This window comes from Stegastes partitus, unplaced genomic scaffold (assembly GCF_000690725.1).
Source record: "Stegastes partitus isolate 25-593 unplaced genomic scaffold, Stegastes_partitus-1.0.2 Scaffold736, whole genome shotgun sequence".
Classification (NCBI taxonomy): domain Eukaryota; kingdom Metazoa; phylum Chordata; class Actinopteri; family Pomacentridae; genus Stegastes; species Stegastes partitus.
Genome location: NW_007578467.1, coordinates 243,875 through 267,847, shown reverse-complemented (window position 1 = coordinate 267,847; position 23,973 = coordinate 243,875). Strand labels below are relative to the sequence as shown.

Genomic DNA, 23,973 nt, shown 5'->3' with positions numbered 1-23,973 from the left:
TTACTTGCACATGTGATACTCATTCTGTTGATCTTTATTCATAGACCGTCTCTCATCGATTGAACCCCAGAGCTCAAGAGAATATATGCCACACTTTTAACAAGAAATCTTTCAGTATTCAACTAATATGTGGAAAAAAACATGCAGGCAGATTTTCACAAGAGAAACCATTTATTCATCAAAAGCCATGAGGCATCATGTCATTCAAAATAATAACATTAAGAAGGCAAAAAAATTACATGTTGGGTTTTTAAGGCACAGGATAGATTACAAGTATTTAAAAGCTCCAACAAACAGTTATAACTGCATGGCAAAACATGTACAAGCATGACACAGATGCATCATCTCAACGACAGATTCTAGCAGCCCTGCTCCTAAAAATGCAATAATTGCTGTCTCTGCTCATACTTTTCAGTTTGCTCAACTCACGTTTTGGTTTGACCACAATCAAACCCTTATTCAAGTATCCTTTGTTGTGTTCATATTGTACAGCACTTGTTCATAGCCCTAAAATGCCCACAGGTCTGCGTTATCTCAGAACAAACAATATTGCACAGATCTCCTAAAATATACAGAGCAATCATTTTATTCCTTGCATATGTGCATTCCATGTTCGTAATCAAGCATAAAGAACAACAGGAGGTAAACAATCAAATAACACTGCATAACAAGAAACGAAAAGAAAAAAAAACAAAAACAAAGTCAAGACTGCTACTTAAGCCTACTATCGTGATTGTATCTGTTCCTTTGGTAAGAGTTTTTCTCAGACAGTAAAACAGAATTCGTCACATTTTAACAACCTGGACGGAAAGTAGTAAGAATTTTGACAGATTTTTAATAGAAAGTATAATGCCATGAAAACCCCTGCAATTTCTTGTAACTATATATTTGCAACGTCATATTTACATAAAACACTGAAAAGAGGAGAGACAAGGCAGTTCGTGTGTCTCAATGCATTACAATATGTTACAATATCTTCCAATCTTGATCATGAAATAATAACAGGAAATGCTTGAAAAACTTCTTACATGCTGAAATTATTCCTGTAAACTATATGAAAAACAGAACGATGTGCCCTTAGATTAACAACTATATTACAGCGGAGAGGTGTGGAGCTGGTTTCACTACGTGAGAAGGGGGTCTTGAATTCTTCTTATGCCTTGAGACGACAAACCATCTTCACTTAGATCATACCTGCAAGAGAAAATGAGAAAGTTAAGTATCCGAGAAGCAAAATACACAGTTGACTACCTCATGTAATCAGTCAATATTGCACAGGACAAAGATAGAATGCAAGTTTACCATTGTGTGCATCCTCTTGATATATCGTCCCCACCTAAATCTACCAGTACCTGCAATTTTAGACAACAAAAGAGAAGTTTTTAGAGTTTATAGAGTATTTAGGATTGGCTCGAAAACACTGGAAAAACTGCACAATAGGAGCCAGAAACAAAAACCTGCAGGGGTTACCTTTCCCAAAAGCCCTTTGTGTTTGGACAAAATACTCCCTCCGTTCTTCACTGCTACATCCAAAGTTCTTCTGTGAAGCTCCACCATAGATACACTAAACTCAAACCTGCGCACACACAATAGCAACACACATTTTATGACAGCGATCCAACACGGAATAATTAGGCAAATTAAAATTCTTAATTTGATTGAGCCTTTCCACATATGCTCCTCATATATTCAGCATCCTTTATACTTCATCTGTGAGCAGTTTGCTGAAAATGCCCTCACATAGGTTCTGAACTGCTAAATTAGAAGCCCTCCTCTAGGGGCTGGAGAAGGCTGCTAATCAAGACATCAGGACTACGCTAGCAGGAGCTGACTGATGCTATCGGCTTTGATGTTCCATCCCTGGGCTCTGTAACTCAACTGCAAACAAAAAGAGTCAAGCAACACAAACAAACTATCACGAATGACGGATCTGCACTGAATACACTTGATATAAACTCGAGCCACGAGGGGTCCCTGAAAACATTACTGCTGAGAATATAACTTTCCGGCTGAAAAATAAACTCTTCCGCAACTGCACCCTTGTTGGGATCTCTGTGTTATCGCTCCTAATGTGTGAATTGTAGCTGAGCAGAAGAAGAATCCTTAAGATACCACTGAACATCACAAAACAGCAAAACTGGCCATAAAACTATAGCCGGCTGCAAATTAAAGTCTGAAACACGAGGCATTTATAAAACTGTAACGTTTTGATGATTGCACACATATAAAGACAAACAATAACTAATGATAAATGGCTTTTAAACGACAAAAAAACAACTTGCAAACAGGTGTTTGTGCCTTAACCTACGTTTGATCATAAACAGGGTTAAGGGTCCTCTTCATTGTGCTCGTCTTCCTCCTCCCAGTCCGACTCTTGTCAGGCAGCAAATAGAGGCGTATGAAGGGATCTGAGCCATCTTTGGTGAAGGCTATCAAGTTACTGAGGACACACAGGACAAAACCGTCTCACTCACACGTTGCCAGGCGCATGCTGTTTGGTTTTATGGTGCCTATTCATGATTTAGTGGCTACAGAAGAAGCTAAGTGATTTGAATGCTGAGGAATTCGTTCCAATAAATCACAATTATTGAAAGAGAGAGGGAAAAAGAAGCCGGCAAGGGCAAACGTGCGCAAAAGAAGTCCTTCAAGCAGACTTCGAAACCATCTTTAACTGCGAAAATAAATGCAGTTTATTGTGGAAGCGTGGAACTCACCGGCAGGCGTGCACCACCACGATGAGTTTGTTCCTCTGGGAGCTGTGTCGAACGGTCAGCTGGACTTCACCCAGGGGGTACTGGCTGGGGGCCGAGCCGCTATAAACACACCAAAGTCAGTCAGTGTCATTCCCAGACGCTGCAGCCGAATTTACACAGCACGCGTACACATGTGTGCGGGAATAGACGGGAGCGCTTGACAGGTAGGCCAATAAAATATTTATGAAGATGAATATGCAAACTCCAGATGACATTCTAACGGAGAGCAGCTGCGGAATTTAAATACGGCAAACTGGAAAAACAATAAGATGGCTGAAATGAGGAAGCTGGAAAAGACACGAAGAAATTAAGAGCGATGTGGTCGGAAAACAGATAAAACAATAATAAGCCGTAAAAGTCATTTACTTCTGCAGCTGTCGGAGTCTTTGCTGGAGCTCCAAGGTGGCAAAGGGCAGCGAGATATCCGAGGCCAGGCTGGGCGTGGACTCCTTGTGAGGCAGGTGTTTCTGGGAGCTGGACATGCAGGTGCTCAGGTTGGAGGTGCTGCGGCGAGGGCTGGCTGAGTACGGCTCGCCATCCCTGTGCTGGAGGGTGAGCGTGGAAGCGTCTATAGGCTGCGGAGGTGTGGGTGGAGACAGCAGGGAATCTGAGAATGACGGTCTCGGGGAGGGGGCTGCGGCCGGCTGCGGCGCGCTCGACTTCCTGACCTGGACGGACGAAGGCTGGTCCGAGGAAACCTGCTTCTCCAAGGACAGGATCTGCAGGGAGACAGGACGACTTTACTGCGAATGATCTATAATGAGTCAAGCTAAGTGCTGCAATAAAAATCCCGTAAAAGGATGTGTCTCGTACAGTTTCTTGTCAAAGGACTGTAACTTTATTAACACTGATTTAATGAGTTTATAACCTCAGAATGACAAAGACAATCATTTGTGTTTAAGCCAAAGTGACTAATTGTTCTGAATAAGTGGTTATAATACCACTGATGTATTTTTGAGGTCGTATTTTCGGCAAATCTGTATTTATGGTCTTTATTTTTTCATTCTACAGTGGTTATAAATATGTCTCTGAGCCTGTAAAGTCATTTTCTTTTGGAATGCCTGTCATGAATCTTGTTATGTTGCTTGTGTTCCAATATAGAAAAGCTATTTCAGAGAAGGTCAATATTTAGATACAGCTGCATTCATTTTTTTTTATTTGATCAGTCGTGATTCAGTACAAGATAATGCATTTAGTTACGGTGTCATGAAGGGCAATGCAATTTACTTGCTACAGTCTCCGGTGTTTTCAGGCAGTAACTGAAAAAAAAATATTCCCATTAGGATTATGCAGAGAACCTTTGGTTCAGGTTTGAACTCTGAGACATACAACAGTGATGTCGAATGTTTGCTAAAACCCTCCACTAAGGTCAACTTTTCAATTATAGCCAGGGTTCATTTCTGCAGAGGAGAATTTCTGGCTGCTCCTTACAAAGATTTTAGCTGGTGTTAAAAAAGAAAATGAAACCAATTTTATTGATTGGGGTTTCATTTCACTAAAGCAGAACAGACATTTTTGTTCATTAAAGTAAAAGGAAAATGTTTAGATATCTGCAAAATAAGGTACCACAGACTCATTACTTTTACTGTACACAGACCGCCCATGCTCACTGTGTGTAGTCATCCCCATAGGTCCACCCTGAGCAAAGAAAGAGCCTTATAGCTACCATTCGATGTGATATGACAGACAGAGGGAAGATTAATAGCACTACATGTGAACAGTTAGAATGGTCTTTTCAAGCTTTTATAAAACAAAACAAGCACATACATGTACAGAGCAGATAAACCAGTGTGTTTATCATCTTCCAGCATAACCTACAATTAAGATGTTGAGCTAAACGGTTTACTTTTATGCTACTGCGGCATTATTTGCTAGATGAAGGGACATATTATTTACCAACACTGATTAGTAGGTTCACCTGTTACGTTAAAAACAGCCCATTAAAAACAAACGCAGCCACCGTTTTGTTTCCCTACCGTGCGAAAACCAGGCTTTCAGGGCAATCAGGCAGTTGTGTTTTGCTCTTAATTAGATGAGGATGAGTTCACACTCCAGCGACCGCAGCCAAGATAACGTTAATAAAACATCCTCATCCTAAAAGCCCTTTCTCTTGTAACACTAAAAGTCAAAAAAACACAAACAAGCATGCAATCTAACGGGCCAAACAGGGTGCTTGGTTTGGTCGGATATGTTTTGTTTGCTCCTTCTATAATTATAATATAGGTCGACTGCTGCTCTGCCTGTTGACTGACTTTTTGCCTTGGGGCATGTAGCTATAGCCTCAGTCCTTTAACGTGACAGTGATCGTGCCCCTCAGCAAAGTCACATAAATGTCAAATGGTTTCAAATCGCATCACCACTCTATTTCTTCTTATGAACAGTGAAAAACAAATGCTTTAGAAAGATTATATTGAAAATACAGGCCCCAAGGAAAAGTGAATACACCTCTGATCACTGACTGGGATTTCCAATTAGTCTAACTGCATTAAAACGGTTACAAACTGACCTGTAAACACAAGGATTTTCTCAGTTTTGGACATGTGGACTGTGTCTGGGTGCATATCTGCATCATGGCTCTACGTTGCAAAGAATTGCCAAAGGAATTGAAAAATCCGATTGCGTGACTTCACAATGATGGAGACAGATACAAGAAGATGAGTCAAAACACATCTACAGCAGTAATAAGGAGGTATAGATCAAGCCATTGCACCACTAATCAGAGCAACAGTGGCTGTTCTCCTAAAATAACATTGTGTGCGCTACTTGCAAAATTGAGCTGTTAGGAGTTTCTGTGAGAGCTCAAACAGTGTAACAGTCCTTTATGTGCAGCATCCAAAACATCTGATTGCTCTTTGACACGAAACTGCAAGAATGAACTTTTCTACAAAAACATGATAAGAGACCTGATGAATTTTGAGAGCGCCTTTTTCAATCAAATCAGATCAAGACAATTTGTTTAGTTCAGCATGTTGGGCATGAACCTCACCAGGACTATTACAGTGAATGCACAGTCCTGACATTGAAGCACGGAGGCAGAAGTGTGTTGATAAGAGCCTGTATATGTATAAAAGGTGGTGGGGAGATGAATGTTCCAACTTGTTAAGGATCCAAAGCAACCAGACAAGAAGTAAAAAGTGAAAACTATGACATGGCCAAGTGTGTCACCTCACTTAAATACACCTTTTGCGGATTTCTAAAGACAACGGTAAAGCAGCACAACTGCTCCAACGAGGAACAGCTGAAAAAAATTCTCTGAAGACCAGCAGAACACCTCTCCACAAATTTGTTATCCCCCATTCTCAGGAGGATTGATTTTATCATTAGGGTGCATTATAAACATTTACTGCATTGAGTTCCAACTGTGGGGCCTGCATCTTTAATACTAAACTGTTATCTTTTAATTTCACATAAGAGCAAACACTCTACTGTTTAATTAAAAGGTTATTCAATTACTGTGAGGCGAGACAGCTTTGAATCATTTGACATTTATGCGATATTGCATTGGGTTGTAATCACTTCTGTTATATACTGTAATGGTTGCTTATTTAAAACCGCCTTTAGAAGCCACTTTTAACAACAAGTCAAGCAAAACATTGGAAAGTCAGCAGGGAGGATGCTTTCAACCAACTAATGAAGCTAACATTGGCACAAATTGCAAGTTAACTAACTGTAGCTGATGAACTCTATTAGGGACAGCTGTCATTTTAGCTGGAAAAATTCACAATTGTGGGCTACAAAGCTTCTTTCTACTTCTGTTTGAAGCCGAGGAGCCAGTGTTGTGTTGTGTTGAAGACGAATATGAGCCACGCTGAAACAGAACGCTTAGAAAGTGCAGCAGCTATTATGGAGGGCTCAAATTAGAATTGAACTGAGACAGTAAAATCAATTCATAATGTCTAGCATTATTGACACTACAATAACTTGCTGTGCGACATCATTAATTCAGAAATTGTATTACTCGCCTTCTCACGAGCCATTCTAATTGAATCAGCAGATTTTGAACATCTGTTCTGGTTTAATCAGCATTAAACGAAGAACCATCACGGAAGCGTACAGAACCAGTGAGATGTGAAGCAGTCCGTTTTTACCCTGAGGGCCATCTTGAGCTTGATGGTGGAGCTGGGTCCCGAGTTCTTCAGAGGAAAGCACTGAGTCAGCGTCATGTCCTCCTCCACCAGCAGGCCACTCAGAGGCACCGTCAAGTTACCCAGAGTGCATTTGTGCTTGTCATCTTTTATCTGTGCAAAAAGGAAAATCCCACAAACAATCTGCTTTTAGACAAGTCAGCTACTTCCACCATTGCAGTGAATGATCTTATGAAAAATAAATGTTGGCAGAAACATTTTAAATGTGTCATTGTGCAGCGTTACCTCCACCTCGAGCTCCTGCCTCCTGGGATTGTGGACGAGGAATGAGAAACAGTCTTCCCACAGAGGCTCCTTGGTCTTGTACCGGATCTTTACGGGCAGACAGGTAGTTATTATTGTTAACTGTGGATAAAAACACACTTATTTGGAAAAATGTGTACTTTTTAGCCATTTTGTAGTTTTAAATTTGTAAGTCAGAGCATATGCTATGTGATCTGTATCATTAATATTGGTGTTATATATATTTTGACATGTATTCTCTTGTAGTTTTACTTGTACACTAGTGTTGTTTTAAACCTCTAATCAACTCTATTGACTTTTATAATCTACAGCTGGATGTGTTAATCAGCCAGTCTTCCCACAAGATCTGGCTCAATTTAGAATTAATTACCAACATAATAGTTTTTTTTAATTGTTTAGGCTGTGCTTTGTAATGGAATTATAACAATGAAGTGTTGCAGCTTTAAGGGTTTTTGAGGTCAACATCCATACTGATGTCCTGTATGGGTTCAGTTTAGGACACAAAGGTCTCGTCAGACATGCATTAGAGGCCCAAACAACAATTTCAAATATACCAAGTAAGGAGGTTTGTGCCTCTGTATGTTTTCAACATCAGCCCAAATGAGCATCTATTTAAAAACCAGGCAGAAGGCAAAACGCTCCAGGAACAAGGCAAGTTTAGAAGCTAAAATCTAATTATTTTTCCCCCCAAAATAAGCACTTCTGTGGTTTGAATATATAAAAATGCAGAAACAGACTAATTTTCTGTGACAAAAATCCAATCAAAGAGCTTTAAAATCTATTTTACACGCCAGTAATGATACATAGAGGCTAAAGATTACAGTGAGAGGCTGACAGTGGGTCAATTTTGAATTAATTTAGTAACTATGGTGCCATGTTTTGTTCCCAACTGCAGTGAGCAACAGGACTGGTTCTAGCCTGCCACATTACGGAGGGCTGGTTTACATAATAGGTGGGAATCTTGGGCAGTAGGTAGCCCTGAGTTCAGAGCAGTCAGGAACTACAAAGTTTCCAGTTCAAGGCTTATTGGCATTTCTTGAAGTAAGATTACTGTTTTCCTATGACACCTGAAATATGACAAACAAAAACAATGATCTGATCCAATGTATACATGAGTTAAAACAGGTGATATGTTTAAATGACTGATTTTTCACCAGCACTGGGATCTTGTTTGTGTTTTTAGTTGTTTGCATGCTTTATGAGACTTAGGAGGTTGTCCTGCCTATGCAATCAGAAGGTAGATTGGTATTTTTGGTGCTATTATTTCATCGGCTGAACACATAAATTAAGTCCACTGCTGCTTAAAGCTGCCACCAGCCTGGACGAAAATAGTTTTGAATTTTCTACAAGGTTAATTTGTGCCTTCCACTGGTTTAAAGCTACGGGGTAATGTGACAAGCAAAACATAAACAACTTAAACATATAGGATTGTGACATTATACAGGAGCGTCCTGTGTTTCTCTCATAAACAATGAGGAGAGTGAATTTTGAAATGTTAAAAATCTGAACCAGCAGCTCCCCCCCACCATGTGATTAAAAATAACATGTGATAATGTCATGTGATTACCAGCACATCGCCTCCCAACTTAAATGTCAGCAAGAATCTGACCAGCCAATAAACTGAACACACCTGTGGCTTTAAACGTGATGAGTGACGTGAAGTTTTGTGAAGTGATATCTGCTGATACAAACATGTGGAGGAGAGGAAACATGTCGACTAGAGCCTTCTGACGTGACTGAAACCACCCTCAAATTAAAGCTTTCGGTTTCATTGCTTCAACTTCAAAGAGCAGGATTACAAGGCACGTACGTAACATAGATTCAATATATCTGTGTTCACACCCAACTGCATTCTAACCACATCCTCCACCAAAAGGGTCTGATATCTTAAACCTCCAGCATCACATGACTTGGTCTCATTAACGGATTCTTCCTCTTCAATATTCTCGCTTTGGATACAAATTTCCCAAGAGATATTGCTGGTAAACACACTTCATGTCAGCCCAGCAGCTCCTTCGTCTTCACTTAATGGTGTGTTGGAGGCTGTAATTCCTCATTTATTGTTCTTTATTTTCATGCAACAATTTTCAGCTCATCATTCTTTTAATTCCACAGTTAGAGGGAAGAGGAAGGAAGCTTCATTGAAACAGTTTAAGCTGAGTTGGTTTGACTTCAATACATCATTGTGTGTATCAACGTGACACACAGTATTTCCTCGTTTGTCACTTGCGGTATTCTGGGAGGGGGAAATAACAGAACTGCCGCGTTCAGTGTTTGACTGCCTGGAAATCTTTTTGACAACTTAAAACAGAAAGATATTGAACAAAATCATTTCCTCTCAGAGTAAAACTAACAGTTTTAAGCAACAAATCAATGTAGGAGTGCAAAGCCCAACCGAAAGCAGTCAGTGTAATAATACTAATGGAAAGTTTATGACTCACCTTGCTCTCCAGTGTTTTGTGCCCAACTGTGAATTGGACATAAGGGCTGGGTTCACTGCTACTCTTCTTGCCAGACTATTAGAAAAAACAGAGAGAGCGCAGTTAGCCGATTGTTCTCGCTGTGACACGGTAACGGACAACACAATTACACCCAGATATCAGCTTGTGGAGACATTATCAAGCACACGGTGGTCAAAGAGTCTGCAGTTCAAAAGGGAGGGAAACATTACCATACGTTCTGACAAGCAGGGCTGCAGGCACAGAGGCTACCAAGGAGACTGCCAGGCTTTGTCTCCTCTGCAGTCTAAATTTAGCATGCTGGGTTTTGACAGCTAAGTATTATTCAGGATTCCTTACAGAATAATAATACCCTACATATCTACAGGCCAAGGGGCGATGAAGCCAGAGGAGAAGTCTTAATTTGCTTGTTATCCCATCCTTTCTCATGAGGAGTGCTCAAAGTTGACATCTATTTCCCACCAGCATTAGAATTAAGCTTCACATTGTACATGCGGGCTGATTAACACAATTGCACACTTTATTACAACACGACTCGAACTCAGAGGGCAAACCGAAGAAAGGAACTTCAAAAAGCAGACGGTTTTACATTATTAATACAATATGTGTGCTCTTAATGTGCTTGAAACTGGCATGAATTGTATTTACACTGATGCGGCTCCTCTCTCCTGCAAATAAAAAGAAGCGTGTACAAAATACCTTTTGCACACGTCTGTTCAGAAGAATGAAGCTCTGCTCTGCCCAGTTAGTTTTTCCTTCTGAACAAAGAATAAACTCTTTATACTGTTAAGTTTCTAAGCACATCTGTTATTCTGTGTTGTATAAAGTAAATTAGACGGAGTTCTGTGTTGGCTGATGAGTTTAGTGACATACAATTGATCCAAATCACGACAAAAGAAGCAGCTGATGTTCATCCTTCTTTCTATTCATAACAGATGTTAGACTACTGTAGCATATTTAATTGCATCTTTTCAGTAGTACGTGACTGTTTCGGTTTCACATTTGGCAGTTATTGGAGGAAAAAAACTTCTTTTGTTTAGACATTAGACGGCAGATGGAAGGTTGAGATTATTTATTTTGTTGTTGTTGAGTTGTGTCAGTTTTGCGTGTGCCATTCTCAGACTGTAAAACTTTTCCTAAAACCTGGACTTTCAGTTTATGATATGATGTTCATAGTGTGTCTAAGTAGTATAAAGGTGTCTTAAAAGCACAACACGATGATTAATATGTGAATAAACCAAATCACATACGGTTTGTGCAGCCAAACAAACGTAGAATCCACCGAACAATAAGGAGTCTGTTCGACTCTCACTAAGGTGTAAATGTAAATACATACGGTGTGAAAGTATTTCCTGACGGGGTTGCCTCTTGTGTAGTTTGACGTAACACCGACTCGTCTTGTTTTACACACACATGTGAAAATAGTTGCTAAGAGTGCAGATGTGTTCACATTATCAGAAAAAAAAGGTCATCAGGCTTTAGAGGTTTGCTGGAGCTTCTTCTTACTCACTGCCGTCATAGTGGCGACATGTCTGCAGCATGTCCATTAAAATTTAACATGTGACCCACTAAGCTGCAGCATTTGTTACTCAAATGGTTTTCAGGAATCTTGGAGCCAGCAAGGCGGTGAAGACAAGATCTGATGTTCTCACTGGCCTGCACCTCTGGGCGATTTTAAAACAACAATGCTATTTGAATCGCTATTCTCAAAACATAATCTTCCAAATATGTCAAAGATTGCGGCACATTTTCTAAAACATCCTCACCGCAGGGTTTATATTCACTGATAGCAAAATAAGAGAGCTCAGTCTGCTAGCAGCCAGCACTGCAGTGAGAATGATAAATACTGAACCCGTTGGGGCAAACCTGAAGCATTTGTACTCCCGCTGTCCTGTAACACCAGATAAGAGTGACACACAATGCTGCAGTGAGCTTCACTGACTGCTGGATTGATGCCGTGCTGAGGAAGTCCCACTGTGTGTGTGTGTGTGAGAAGAGAGAGAGACAATGGGAGGCTTGAAACTTCCTGGAAAATGTAGGACACGACTCATGCTAACTGGAATTCATATAATTAGTTAGTTTAGTTAGTGTAACCTGAAACTAAGCTCTGTTTTGCACAGCCCTGCTGTGACACAGCACAACAACTGACTGCTAAATAAGATAGTCATAGATGTTATGCATGATAGCAGGCTCGTCTTTACCGCTTCCTGCTTCCTCGTTTACCATTTTCTTACATTATGCTGCATTGCTCATTATTGTATCTGTGCCAAGCAAACCCACTCGAAAAGGTTGTTCTTCAGCATATAAAAATGTAGAAATGCCAGCCTGACAAGCATGAAGCCCTTATCCTGGATTCCTAAACATTGATTGATCACCGTCTTGATAAACAAACACAGGAGCACACTTGCTTTGGCTCATTTCCATTGCAATGCAAATGTGGGGTCAGTCTGACAGGCAGGAAAATGACAAACACTCTGATAACATGAACGTGGTGAACACATATTTGGCCACAGAATGTTCCTCCGGCTTCCGCTTGAGTGCAGTAATAGAGTTCTGCATGCAGGAGAATGAAACATGAAAATGATACATCACTCAGGAGAAAGAAGAGCACGGCACAACCAAGGCATTGGACACGCAATGCAATCATCCATCTTCATGCACATAAAAAACAAACAAACAAACAAACAAAACCACGACAATTCACGTTGTCTGTCTGATAGTCATCACAATCACACGACGTTGGACGGTGCACTTGGGCCAGCACAGGTGAGAACACAGGGTGTGATCTGTTCATGCAGTCCATTTTTCCCACATTACCTTCAGGGCCTTAAAGACTGAGACTTGCTTCAACCCGTCATAGGTGAAATCTGACAGGTTGCTCTTTAAGCCACAAGGAGATTTGGGGGAGAAAATCACACCCATAATTAGTAGGACGGGAATGATTTTTGCTTTTGGGTAAGAGGCATGAGAAAAAAAATTTAAAAACAACCCAGAAAATATGCTGGAACTTGTACAGAAAAACATGAATGGCATGAATAGTAAATAAATAAATAAAAAGCAGCAGTGTGGGGGCTGATACTGGTACCGCTGCAGGGAGCTAACAATGAAAACACGGGTCAGAATAATGAGGATATTCGCTACAGGGTAGACTTGAAGAAGTTAGTTCCAGACACTGTGAGACTTTTTTTTTTTTTTTTAACAAGCTACATCTGTAAAGCTACGCACTTATTTGCTCGCTAAAACCGACAGATCATTACGAGCCCTGCCAGTGAGCTCGTCTTACTGTAGGTACTTTATACTTCAGCCTTGAACTAAGCATAATATGCATCTGACTAACAAGCAGCCTGCAGAGCTGGATCCTCTGTTTTGAAGTGTCGGGGTCATGTTAATGGTTATTGGACATTTATATTAGACGTTACAGTAAAACCGTGCAGCTAACGCATGCTTGAGGACTCCTGTTACTGTTCAACCCAAGTTATTTCACACCACTAATGCTATCGCTATGAAGATGCAAAAGTACCGGTGGACTCACAAATATTGTTCTATACTCAGAAGTATTGCTCTCACAAAAGACTAGGCCCGACGCTCTCCTCTCACTTAAGTTTCCGCAGCCTAAGCTGCCTGAGAAGACGCTCTTCAGTGAAGGGGAAAGAGAATAAAGAGGAAATGTAAGTAGGTGAGTTTTACTGCGCTGGGTGCAGTACAAACTTTCCAACCTTAACACATTAACTTTGACAAGCCTTTTGTTAGCTTGAGAGTGTCAATGTTCTCATCGAACAATAGAAATCTTCATGTAAAACAGAATCCCTGAGCTGCAATCATTTAACATGTAACTTACTTAAAAACACAAGCTTAGAGTAGCTCAGATAGTTAGGATACAACTGCAACAATCTGTCCTGGGTGTTACGTTCACCTTGAAGTCAGAGTGCATGAAAGAAAGTCAACTTTTCAAAGAACATGGAAAGCAAACTGAAGAACTGAAATCACTCAAGTCACAAAGAATAAACGTTATGGGGCTGAAACAGGAACGTGAAGCATTTCACAACACTGACCAGTAATCCTTACTTAAACAAGGCTTGCTTACCCGACTAAACTGGTTCAGTGCTGGTGTATGAGGTGTGTATGATTTAAGGTGGAGGACAAAACGCCTACATACTGTACAAACGAACAGCCACAACATTAAAACCACTGACTGGGGGAACGAATAACACTGAGCATCACGTCACAAAAGTGCCTGTCAAGAGGCAGAGTTAGAGACAGGAAAAATTGGAAAACATGAGGATATGAGAGGCTTTGACAAGAACCAGATTTGGACGGCTAGACGTCTGAGTCTGAGCTTAAAACAGCAGGTCTTGTGGGGTTTTATTCAGTGACTAGAATCTACCAAACGTGGTCCTATAAAGGACAATCTGTGAATCACTAATATTGATTGGGAGCAAAGGCTGGCTTGTTTAGCTTAATCCCACAAAAGAACTATTGAACACAAATGCTAAAAACCTTAATGCTGGCTATGATAGAAAGGTGTCAGAACCCAATGTGGATTGCTGCTGGCTGGAGCAGCCACAGACACTGTGTGAGTGTCCACGCTGACCACCTCCAAAAATGCCAAGAATAGGCATGTGAACATCAGAGCTGGACCATGAAGCACTAGAAGAAGGTGGCCTGATCTGAAGAATCACATTTTCTTGTGGATGGCAGGGTGCGTGTGCATTGTTTATCACGGAAAAAGATGGCAACAAGATGCGCTATGGGCAGAAGGCAAGTCAGGAGAGGCAGTGTGATGGGAAACCTTGTGTCCTGGCATTCATGTTGATGTTACTTTGACAGCTAGCACCTTCCTAAACACTAATGCCGACCACGTACAAACCTGAATGATGTGGCCTTTTTCTGGACTGGTTTGAGGAACATGACAAATAGTTATAGGAGTTACGTTGGCCTCCAAATTCCCCAGATCTCAATCTGATCGAGCACAAGTAAAATCCCTGAGGCCCCACTCTACAATTTACACTCATTAAAGCATGTGCAGCTAATGTCTTCACACACTTCTGAGGTTTTGTGCGCGACCTACAGAATATTAGGCAGGTGGTTTTAATGTTGTGGCAGTTCAATGTGAGCCTACTGTTATATTTCAACACAAGCTATGGCACCAGAGCAATAGCACTGCCAGTATTATAACAAAGTGAACACTGCTCTATCTTACTGGCAGGTTCTTGGCTGAGTCCAGATAGACCACCAGCAGTGCTGACGACAGTCCATCATTGGCCAGGCTTCTGTCTGCGCGCACACTCCGCAGCACCTGATTGGACAAGAAGGACAGGACAAACACTCACCGCTGAGAAATATGTATCCAACCTCCATTATTAGCAGCAAACACATAAACAGTGTCAGACAACTGTTGCTCTGTTGAAGCAAGAGAGTTTGTTTTATTTTCCAGTGTGGTACCTGGTCCAACCTCTCAGGAGTGGAGAGCAGAGACAGCCACTCCAGTTTTAAGTGGAGTTTCCCAGTAGGCGCTTCCTCGAGATCGAACCACTGCAACAATACAGCAAAATGTCAAAGTTAAGTGTTTATGTTAAGTCAGTGAAAGGACCAAATTGTATTTTTTTTTGAACGATAGACTTGCTAAAAGGCACAGTTTGTTTCTTTGCTTTCTTGTGGAGTTAGACAACAAGATGGTAACCTCTCCCAAGACTGCATGGGATTATGAAGCTGGCAGCTTAATTAGCACAAACACTTAAAACTCAGAGCCTGGAAACAAACTCTCAGTTCTGGCACATATAAAACCCATTTATTAATACATTATATCTCTTTGGCTAATCCTTACTAAGCCTAAAGTGAATAAGTGCCTTGTGGTTTTCTGGGGAGGGATTGTGTGCCGGTGCAGCAACTTTTATCATCACCCAGAGTTGGGGAGGCAATCAAATGTAAATCGAGATATAACGTGTTAATCGATGAAGCTTTAGCGCTCCTTCAAAGCAGAATTTGTTACCTGTGCACCAGTTTTTGTGCTAAGCTACGACAACCTGGATTCACATCTAGCAGTAACAACATCTCATCTTACTCCTGACAAGAAAGCAAATACACATCGATTTAAGTGTTGAACTGTTACTGTATGACACACAGAATGTAAAAACTTGAAACAAACTCTAATTAAATCACAAAATAAATGGCAAAGAAAGTGTCTTACCTCATCAACCTTCTGCTCTTTGTGCAGCTCAGTCATATCAATCATGAGGCTGCAAGTAATGGCAAATAATGACTGAAATTTGGAAGGCAAACAGGCGACAGAAAAATCACAGCAATTAATCTGAGCGGAGGGGGTCCAGACATCGATTGGCTGCTTTGTGGTAATAACACTGGGTGTAGTGTTTCAGCCTTGGGGCAAAATCAATCAAATTTGCCCTTGGGCTGGTAACTGTTGGACAACACCTCTGCCTCATTATGACTGATGTCTACGAGCAGGTAGGTTTGTCGAATCTCCCCCAGGTTGCAATTAGTTGGTTTAAACTTTATGTACTCTAGCTAGTCGATTACAACAAATCTTGTTCTTACCTATCAGCCACATTGCTGAGGTGCAACAGAGCTTGTTTCCCATGAAATATGTGCAACACGTTTACAGCAAGGTAGGAAATGAGAGAGGCTCACCTTCCCAGGAAATCATCCTTGTCCGGATCCTCATCAAACAGCTCGATCTCAAGATGCTGACCTGAGTGCTCGTACACCAGAGCCTGAAGAAACACAACAACATGCTGATGCCTGTTCAAACTGGCATGAAGCATCAGTAGACGGATGAATGCAAACTGGGAAAAGCCATGATGAAGACTTCAGGAAAACAACAACCTCATGATTGCTTTATTATCAACAAGAAGTTATAATAGGAAATAAATTAATTGGTATTTTCTCACGGGCAACAAAAGATGATCTGCTGTACTCTAATCATCACCTCGTAAACTTCGTTCCACTTGGGATGGAGGCTCTCCTTTACTGTCTTGCTCTGGAACAGCTGGTTGCCGATCTGCAGGACACCGTAGGGGTCAGACTTGCCCTTAATTAGCCCGCCCAGAAATTTATCCTTGCCTTCCAGATCCTGAGCCTCCAGAAAGTGAATCCTTAGGACTCCCTGGGGACACAAGACAGAGCAGAGAGTTAAAGGGAGCAGCTTTGATATAGCTGCCTCTGACACTTTAAGGCCACGGTGAAGTCAGAGTTTATAAGACGTGACGTTACCAGCAGTATAGTCTTGGGTAATATAAGGTAAGTGCACGCGAATGATTAAGTAGTAACAAATTATTGATTATTTGATCAATTAAAGGTAACCCTCTGAACCCCAAACCGCACTGGTGGGTTTGAAAGATGTGTTGTCTTTAAAAAACTTTTATTATCCATTAAGAAACTGTAAAAACAGAAAAATATAGAGGCTTTGTAGCTGAACTGAGCTGAACAGCAGGCTGCACATATGAATCAGGAGCTAGGGGACTTGTAAAGAAACAAATTAAAGATGTTAGTCGTAAAACTTTTTTTGCAATATCCATAACACCTGCAGGCACTTAGAAAAATGTTCTTGCATTCCAATTCAATTTTGGAGAATAAATAATCAAAGAAACGATTTACGGCTTTACAACTATATTGTAGTGCACAAAATACGCTTTTTTATTCTTTCTTTATCTAGCCATGGTTGTGCTGTTTCAATAGAAGTGCAGGAATTTATATTGAGGCCACAGTTTTAAAAAAAAAAATGTGACAGGAGCAAATAGAAAAACACTTGTTTTGTAGATGAAATGTCAGAAATAGTAACAGAAAGGTGTTTTTTTTCACATGTTACTCAGTTTAACATTAACAAACATCTTCTTGAAACAGGACAAAAGAAAAAAAACGTGTTTGAATACCATGAATGATTTATCATCACAATTCTTTATTTTCCTCAATCAACTAAAGTGGTTTCACATTAAAGTCAGATTAGGAGAGCTAAAACAAAAGCACAGAAAGAAGTGCTGCATTAAATATCTTAAACCTAATAAAATATTAGACCCGCAACAAGGATGTTTCTTGCAGCGAAACACACTAAACTTTTCATCTTGTTGCCATGGATACTAATCCTAGCGGCACGGCCTTGGCATGTCTTTTTTTGCTGTAGTGGCTCTTTTTGTTTCATTGTGCTTCAGTGCTGGGGGTTAGCTTGAAAACTCTGATAGCTACATTGTTTAATGATGAAGACTGAATCAAAGAACACATATCTGACAACAACAACCCCCCCCTGAGACGTGAGACAATCGGGGGCTTTGATCTACTAACCATGTATTCCCTGATGAAGCGGTCTGATTTGCTTTTGAATTCAACCAAACACTTGCAGCTTTGCACGGCTTATGTTTAATTGGATGCAGTTTAAAACGTCATTAGTACCTTTGGCATCGGGAAGCGTAGTTTGGCCAGTTCCACATCCCCGACCAGTGGGATAGTGATACGGTTGGGCAAGACCAAGTAGCTGTAGATAATGTCTTGAATCAGGCTGTCAGAGAAGCCACTGTGAGGACAGGAGTGAGGGTTAAGAGAAGGGAGGAAAAAGAAGATAAACAGAGTGGAGCAGTGAATTATTTAAAAGACAGTAAGAGTGCCCTTGGGTTATAAATATTCTCCTTTAATCTCAGCTTAGTACAGTACATTTCTGTTTTACATGTGAGCTGATGGTAGGAAAACTGGAGTCAGTTCAAGCATGTTGTTGCCGCTGCTGGCCAACAAACCTCCGAATCTCTGTCTGATCCTCTAATGATTCAACGCTGCACGACAAAAATAATGACAGTGAGGGCACAGAATGACATTACCGCCAGGCTTTCCTGTATCTATTTAGCCGCAATGGCACAGCTGGAAAATTATAGTCGGGGCGACTTTAAAAATTGAATTACAATGAAAATTCATCACGCTGTTATTGCTGAGCCTTTAAAAAAAAGGGAAAAAAACGGTTGTTATTCAGGAACGAGCATCAATTAATCATGATGCGGCTATCCTACTCAAAGGCATTCATGAATTAGGTGAAATGCCAAATGGAAGTCGGCCTGAAATCACCTCGAGGACGGTTACTCACACAAGACAAATCAACTAAATGACCACGCAAGATACCGCAGTATAGTCAGTTGACAAGCTAGACTGAGAAAATTGGACATTTTTATACTATTACACAGTTGTACCTGTCCCCTGTGCTTCCTAGTCGTTCACCAGCGCAGGAGTTTACAGAAGCTGGGTAACAGCCTGGATGTAATTGGTGTTATAAATTTCGGACACTTGTATCGTTGGTGTCTTTTTTAATCAGGCCCAAGATATTTTCAGCATCAGCACTGCTGCCTAAACCACAGCAAGCCACCTAAAGCACTGACGCAAAGTCAACACAGTGAGCTACATATCTGGGTAAAGTTGATTTCAAACCACAATCTGACCTCCTGACATGACAAGTTAAACCATATTAAAAATACTATGCCATAGACATGTGTAACCTTAGAGAGAAAATAGCATGAGAGCTAAAAAAAAAAGCAAAGGTAAAAGCAAACTTCACTAAAGCTATTTTATCCATTTTTCTTCTGTTTCCGGTCATTTAAAAATCAAATTTAACACTGAAACAGCTTATAGTTTGTCAAACAATGCAGAACCGAATTTTAATCACAATGACGCAAAAAACAACAAGAAAAAAACAAAGTAGTTCTGCTATAAATACCTTAAATGAAGAAAAACTTAGGAACTTAGGAAACACATCCTCCTCAATATTTAGAGTGTGTGCATTTGCTCCTCCCAGTAAAAACATGAAAGAAGAAGAAAACTTTTATCCAAAAAAACCCCAAAACACTATAACATTACTAATAGATGAAACAATGCCTCAGATGGGAGGGACTTCTTTTCTTCAGCACTGGGCCTTAAAATATGAATTATGAGACTGCACCACTACTGAATCTGTGGCAGCAAATGCAATTAAATCCATATATGTTCCAATATATGTTGATTTGTCTCCTGGAGCTCTTGATTTTCATCAATAAATTACAGAAATACAGACTTTTCCACCCCCGCTTTAAACTGATGCAGCATAAAGATTCACCAGAATGCAAGAAATGAAGTGCTTGATGTTAAAACCCCAGTATTCCAGTAAAGCTTATGTTTGTACACAGTTTATTTTCACATTTTCCAAACACAGCGCAGTATCAAATTGAAGCTTCTGGTCGGCAATAACTGGTCGAACACTAAGATCTGACAGCCGACATTTGTTGTTTACTTCTCTCTCTGCTTTCCTAAGGCAGCAAACATTTCTATTTCCATCAATATTCAGCTCACTACCGCGCTGCAACTAATTTTCTCTTCACTGTGACACAGGTCAGCAAACGGGTCTCAGCACACCTGACCCCGACTCACACCAGCAAACACAGGCTGAAGGCTAAGTGGTGGGGCTGAAGGCACCTCACAGCACAGAGGGCAAAGTTTACAGCTAACACTCGAATCAATAATGTTTTTCTTTTTTTTTTTTTTTGGACGAAGCAGGCATACATATTGAACAAGCAAAAATATAAGTAAGGAGAACGAATTTTTAAATGTCAAACCATCCAGCTGATGATATTTCATCAGCAGCTGTTTGACATTTCAGAGTAAAGAGTAGCTCTGAGTTCGCTGGAATATCATGCAGGTGTTGCTCAAAATGATTCAGCGTTATGAATCTGTCCTATTACCAGAGGATTTACTTTTGTTTTTACATAAATACCTGCAAATAATTACCATCTTTCTATTTATTACAGTCACAGATGTAACATAGTTGTAGTGGGAATCAGAAATTCCTCAGAGAAGCCGCAATTTCTGACGCTATCCAGCAAAACCAATTATTTTTTCCTTTTAAAAGCAGCATTTTTTCCACCACGGTACCGAAGCATCACAGACTCGAGGTGAAATTAACTCAATTTAGTCACCTGCGCTTCTCCGGAGCCAGGAGAAACATTCATTTGATCACGCCTCGGCTTAGCTCACAATGAAACGGCAGCAGAAGTGTTATGATTCTCTGGTGGGGGACTGATCACAGCTTTTCTCCAGCGGAGAGCTGAGGGTGTAAAGGGATTCCTGCTGCATCAGCGCTTGTTGTGGCATTTTTGTTAGTCCCCTGGCGGAAAAGCTGGAACACCCACATGTTCCTGCCTGTGTGTGTGTGTGTGTGTGTTTGTGTGTGTACAGAAACTAACAAAGTGAGACTGTTTATTTATTCATGTTAGGACAACACTGCATACATACACATACTTTAAAGCATACAGTATGATACTGTGTGGTTTTTGCACAGTACCGACTCACAACAAAGACGAAGCCACACTAGCAGCACGGATTGGACTGATGGTAGTGTGGATGTGTGAGTCCCTCACTTTAGCTCAGATCAAAATATCTCAATTGCCGTTAAACAGACTGCCATGAAATTTTGTACAGGCGTTCATGGTTCCTAGGAGATGAATCCTAATGGCTCTAATGATCCTATGACTTTTCCTCCAGCACGGTTAGCAGGTGCATGTTTCCACTTATCCGGGAAAATATCACCACATCTTCTAAGTGGATTGGCACAGTTTCTTATTGTCCCCAGAGGAAAACTTTTCACTTAAATGAACCCTGACTTTCCCTCTAGCAACACAATATGGGTGCAATAAAAAATCATTTTTATCGTCTTTTTTTTTTTTCTTTTTCTGTTAAATATAGTCCCAATTAATCGATGAGCTTTTTGGTTAATAAAATGTAAGAAAATGGTGGAAAAATGTTAATCAGTGTTTGCAAAAGTCCAAGAAGACATCCTCAAAAGTCCTGTTTGTGTGCCCAACCTAAAGCTGTTCAGTTCATGGAGGAGTAAAGAAACCTGAAGATATCTGAAGTTGGACTAACAAGAATTAAATGTAATTACTCAAATCGACGATCAAGTTGACGTTTAATTTAATACTTGACTACGAAATGATGCAGCTCTGCATTCGTATGGGAAAATAAGCACATAATAGCACGCTAACACACTACAATAAAATGGTGAGCACTATGACCACTACGGGTGAAGCCGTTATCAACTTGGCTGATTATCAAATTTGATTTTGTTCCCCATTATTGCTATTTGGACTGATCCCAGATAAAACTTTGGCTCTAACGCAGTCACCTTTATCCACCTGTAGTCACGACTGTGGTCTAAAGCAGCATCCCACAGCATCTGATCGGTTACAAGTACCAGGTACGAGCTGTTATCTATTATTCACATTTGTCTTTTAGGTATTGTCGGTATTTAAGCTGTACAGCACTTTAGCTCAACTCGTTTTGTTTTTAAATGTGCTTTTTATCTAACTTTTGCTTTGACATCGGCCTCCAACACTAAAGGATAAATTATTCAAGCGTTTTCTTATAATTAAAGGCATATAAAACATAAATAAAGGCATTTCTAAGTGTTGTGTTGAAGCTTGCTTTATTCAAACTATAGAAAACATTGCAGAGGTTAAGCACAGCCTAGCAGAGCCGCTAGCGAGGCTTTAGATTCTTGTTTCTATATGTAAACAAACATTTTTTACATAATAATACCAGGGTTTTATAGATATATAGTCCCAAATATGCGTTTTTCCCCTTTTTGATTACTAATATAATAATGATAATATTCAGCCTGTTATCACTGTTTTCATCTTCGCAGTGCCACTGTGAACATGTAAACATGAAAACCCTGACATACAACACTGCAGAGGTTAAGCACAGTCTACCAGAGCTGCTATTATATTCTTGTTTTGATTCTGAATTACATATTACAACATGTAAACAAACATTTGTTACATCATAATAACACTTCCAGGGTTTAACAGCGACACACTGGGCCAACCTTCAAGCCGGCAGCTGATGCTGTCCGTCTGTCGCTGCATTTAAGGAACTCTGTATCTGCGGCTACGATTTCACCATATGGCCCTCTGCTACTTCAGCTAACCCCTCGTTTTCTGCACGTGAAACCGCCCCTCCCTCGCACACCAACACACCCGCATACAAGCACACCGGCTCTATGGATCCATTTCACCCCCACAGAGCGCTGTAGACAGAGGTGCTGGAACAGAGTGTCCACTGAGCTCCTGCCTGTGTCAACATGTCTTGTCCACATCATCGGGCAATGAGACAAGCAGCTGTAATCCCAGAAAATGACATTCACGCATGTTTCAGCCGCGAATAATGTATGAGCCACTCAAGATGGCAGCAAGTAATTGTGTTGTGCTGTTGGCGACTCTTAATCGCCTTTCATTTACTCTCTGCTCAGCCCACACAACAACCCCGGGGGGGAGGAGATACTTAAAATAAGCAAAACAAAACAAGCAAGACTGAGGAAAGTGTTTACAACCAGCGCATCGTCTGATCTGATCTGTTTTAACCCAGTTAGTTCGTTTAGCAATTATCCTGTTATTCATAGGAATGTGAGCACTGGAGGTCACCGAGTAAAGAAATGTGCTCGACAGAAAAAAAAAAAAAAAAGAAGAGTTCAGCGCAGTCTGTCCAAGTGCTAAATAACAGCACAACAGCAACAAGGACACCAGAGGCATCCAGCAGAGACGGAAACGCTGCACAAAACCCCTTTAGTAGGAAATACTTTCAGCACATTTGGTGAAATTTATCTTCCCAGATACTGGAAAAGACAATATGCTGTGAAAACACACCCACAAAGAGAAGCCAAAGCCAAAAACCCCTGTGAATTTTCATAAGAAATAATAGGTGTATAAAGCCAAAGGGATCAATAAAGTAATTTTTAACTGCCCTACCCTAAACACACACAAACGTTATAGGTGTTTTTTAAAAACAAACACAATTCTGAGAGATAAAATGGGTTAAAAATGATTTAAAAACTATATTACGGCTTGCAATATTACAGTAAAAAAAAAAAAAAGCAGGTATGTGTCCTGTTTCCTGGAAGCTAAACTGAAACAAACTTCTTAGAATCATCTTGAGATCTCAGCTTCATTTCTCTCACACAAACAAAAGCTGTTTTCTTCAAAAGCAACAAAAGCAAGTTTGGATTGACTTACTTGAGCCCAGGAATGTCCAGTATATTGGTGAGGCCGGTCCAGTTTATGTCCAGAAGCTAAAACAAAAGAAAAAAAAAGTGAACATCCCCAATGGGTTCGACTGTAAGAAGAGAAAGTGTGAATGACTCTAAATGGATTCACACACTTAACTCCATTGCTTCCTGCCCTCGTGCTACGTTTACCACTTGGCTTCTTGTTTTGTGGCAGACGAACTTCACTGATTAAAAAACAGCAGGCACAGAGAGTCCCTCAGAAGTTGCAGCAAACTTAAATAAATCAAAAGTTTTGTGGATAAGTTGCTAAAGTTTGGGGGGATTTTGTTTGGGGAAAAGTGTCTCTCATATATTGA

The 23,973-nt window shown here is 40.5% G+C and overlaps 1 protein-coding gene across 3 annotated transcripts in view; it reads right to left on the bottom strand.

The window, feature by feature from the left end:
• Positions 1–152: 152 nt before the first annotated feature.
• Positions 153–23,973, bottom strand: part of esyt2b (extended synaptotagmin-like protein 2b) — a 36,873-nt gene continuing 13,052 nt past the window's right edge. Inside the window, exons 7-23 of one of the 3 annotated variants that reach the window (XM_008291332.1) lie at positions 23,625–23,680; positions 18,001–18,121; positions 16,544–16,720; positions 16,246–16,328; positions 15,788–15,836; positions 15,043–15,132; positions 14,801–14,896; positions 13,133–13,234; positions 9,583–9,657; positions 7,124–7,210; positions 6,842–6,991; positions 3,120–3,472; positions 2,715–2,813; positions 2,309–2,440; positions 1,471–1,576; positions 1,303–1,352; positions 153–1,194 (exon numbers count right to left, since the gene is read on the bottom strand). In XM_008291332.1, the coding sequence (XP_008289554.1) occupies positions 1,125–1,194; positions 1,303–1,352; positions 1,471–1,576; positions 2,309–2,440; positions 2,715–2,813; positions 3,120–3,472; positions 6,842–6,991; positions 7,124–7,210; positions 9,583–9,657; positions 13,133–13,234; positions 14,801–14,896; positions 15,043–15,132; positions 15,788–15,836; positions 16,246–16,328; positions 16,544–16,720; positions 18,001–18,121; positions 23,625–23,680 (1,896 nt within the window). In that variant the 3' untranslated portion in view covers positions 153–1,124. Of the gene's footprint in view, positions 1,195–1,302; positions 1,353–1,470; positions 1,577–2,308; positions 2,441–2,714; positions 2,814–3,119; positions 3,473–6,841; positions 6,992–7,123; positions 7,211–9,582; positions 9,658–12,417; positions 12,481–13,132; positions 13,235–14,800; positions 14,897–15,042; positions 15,133–15,787; positions 15,837–16,245; positions 16,329–16,543; positions 16,721–18,000; positions 18,122–23,624; positions 23,681–23,973 lie in introns of all 3 variants that reach the window. The other 2 variants (XM_008291333.1, XM_008291334.1) reach the window with 2 other exon arrangements.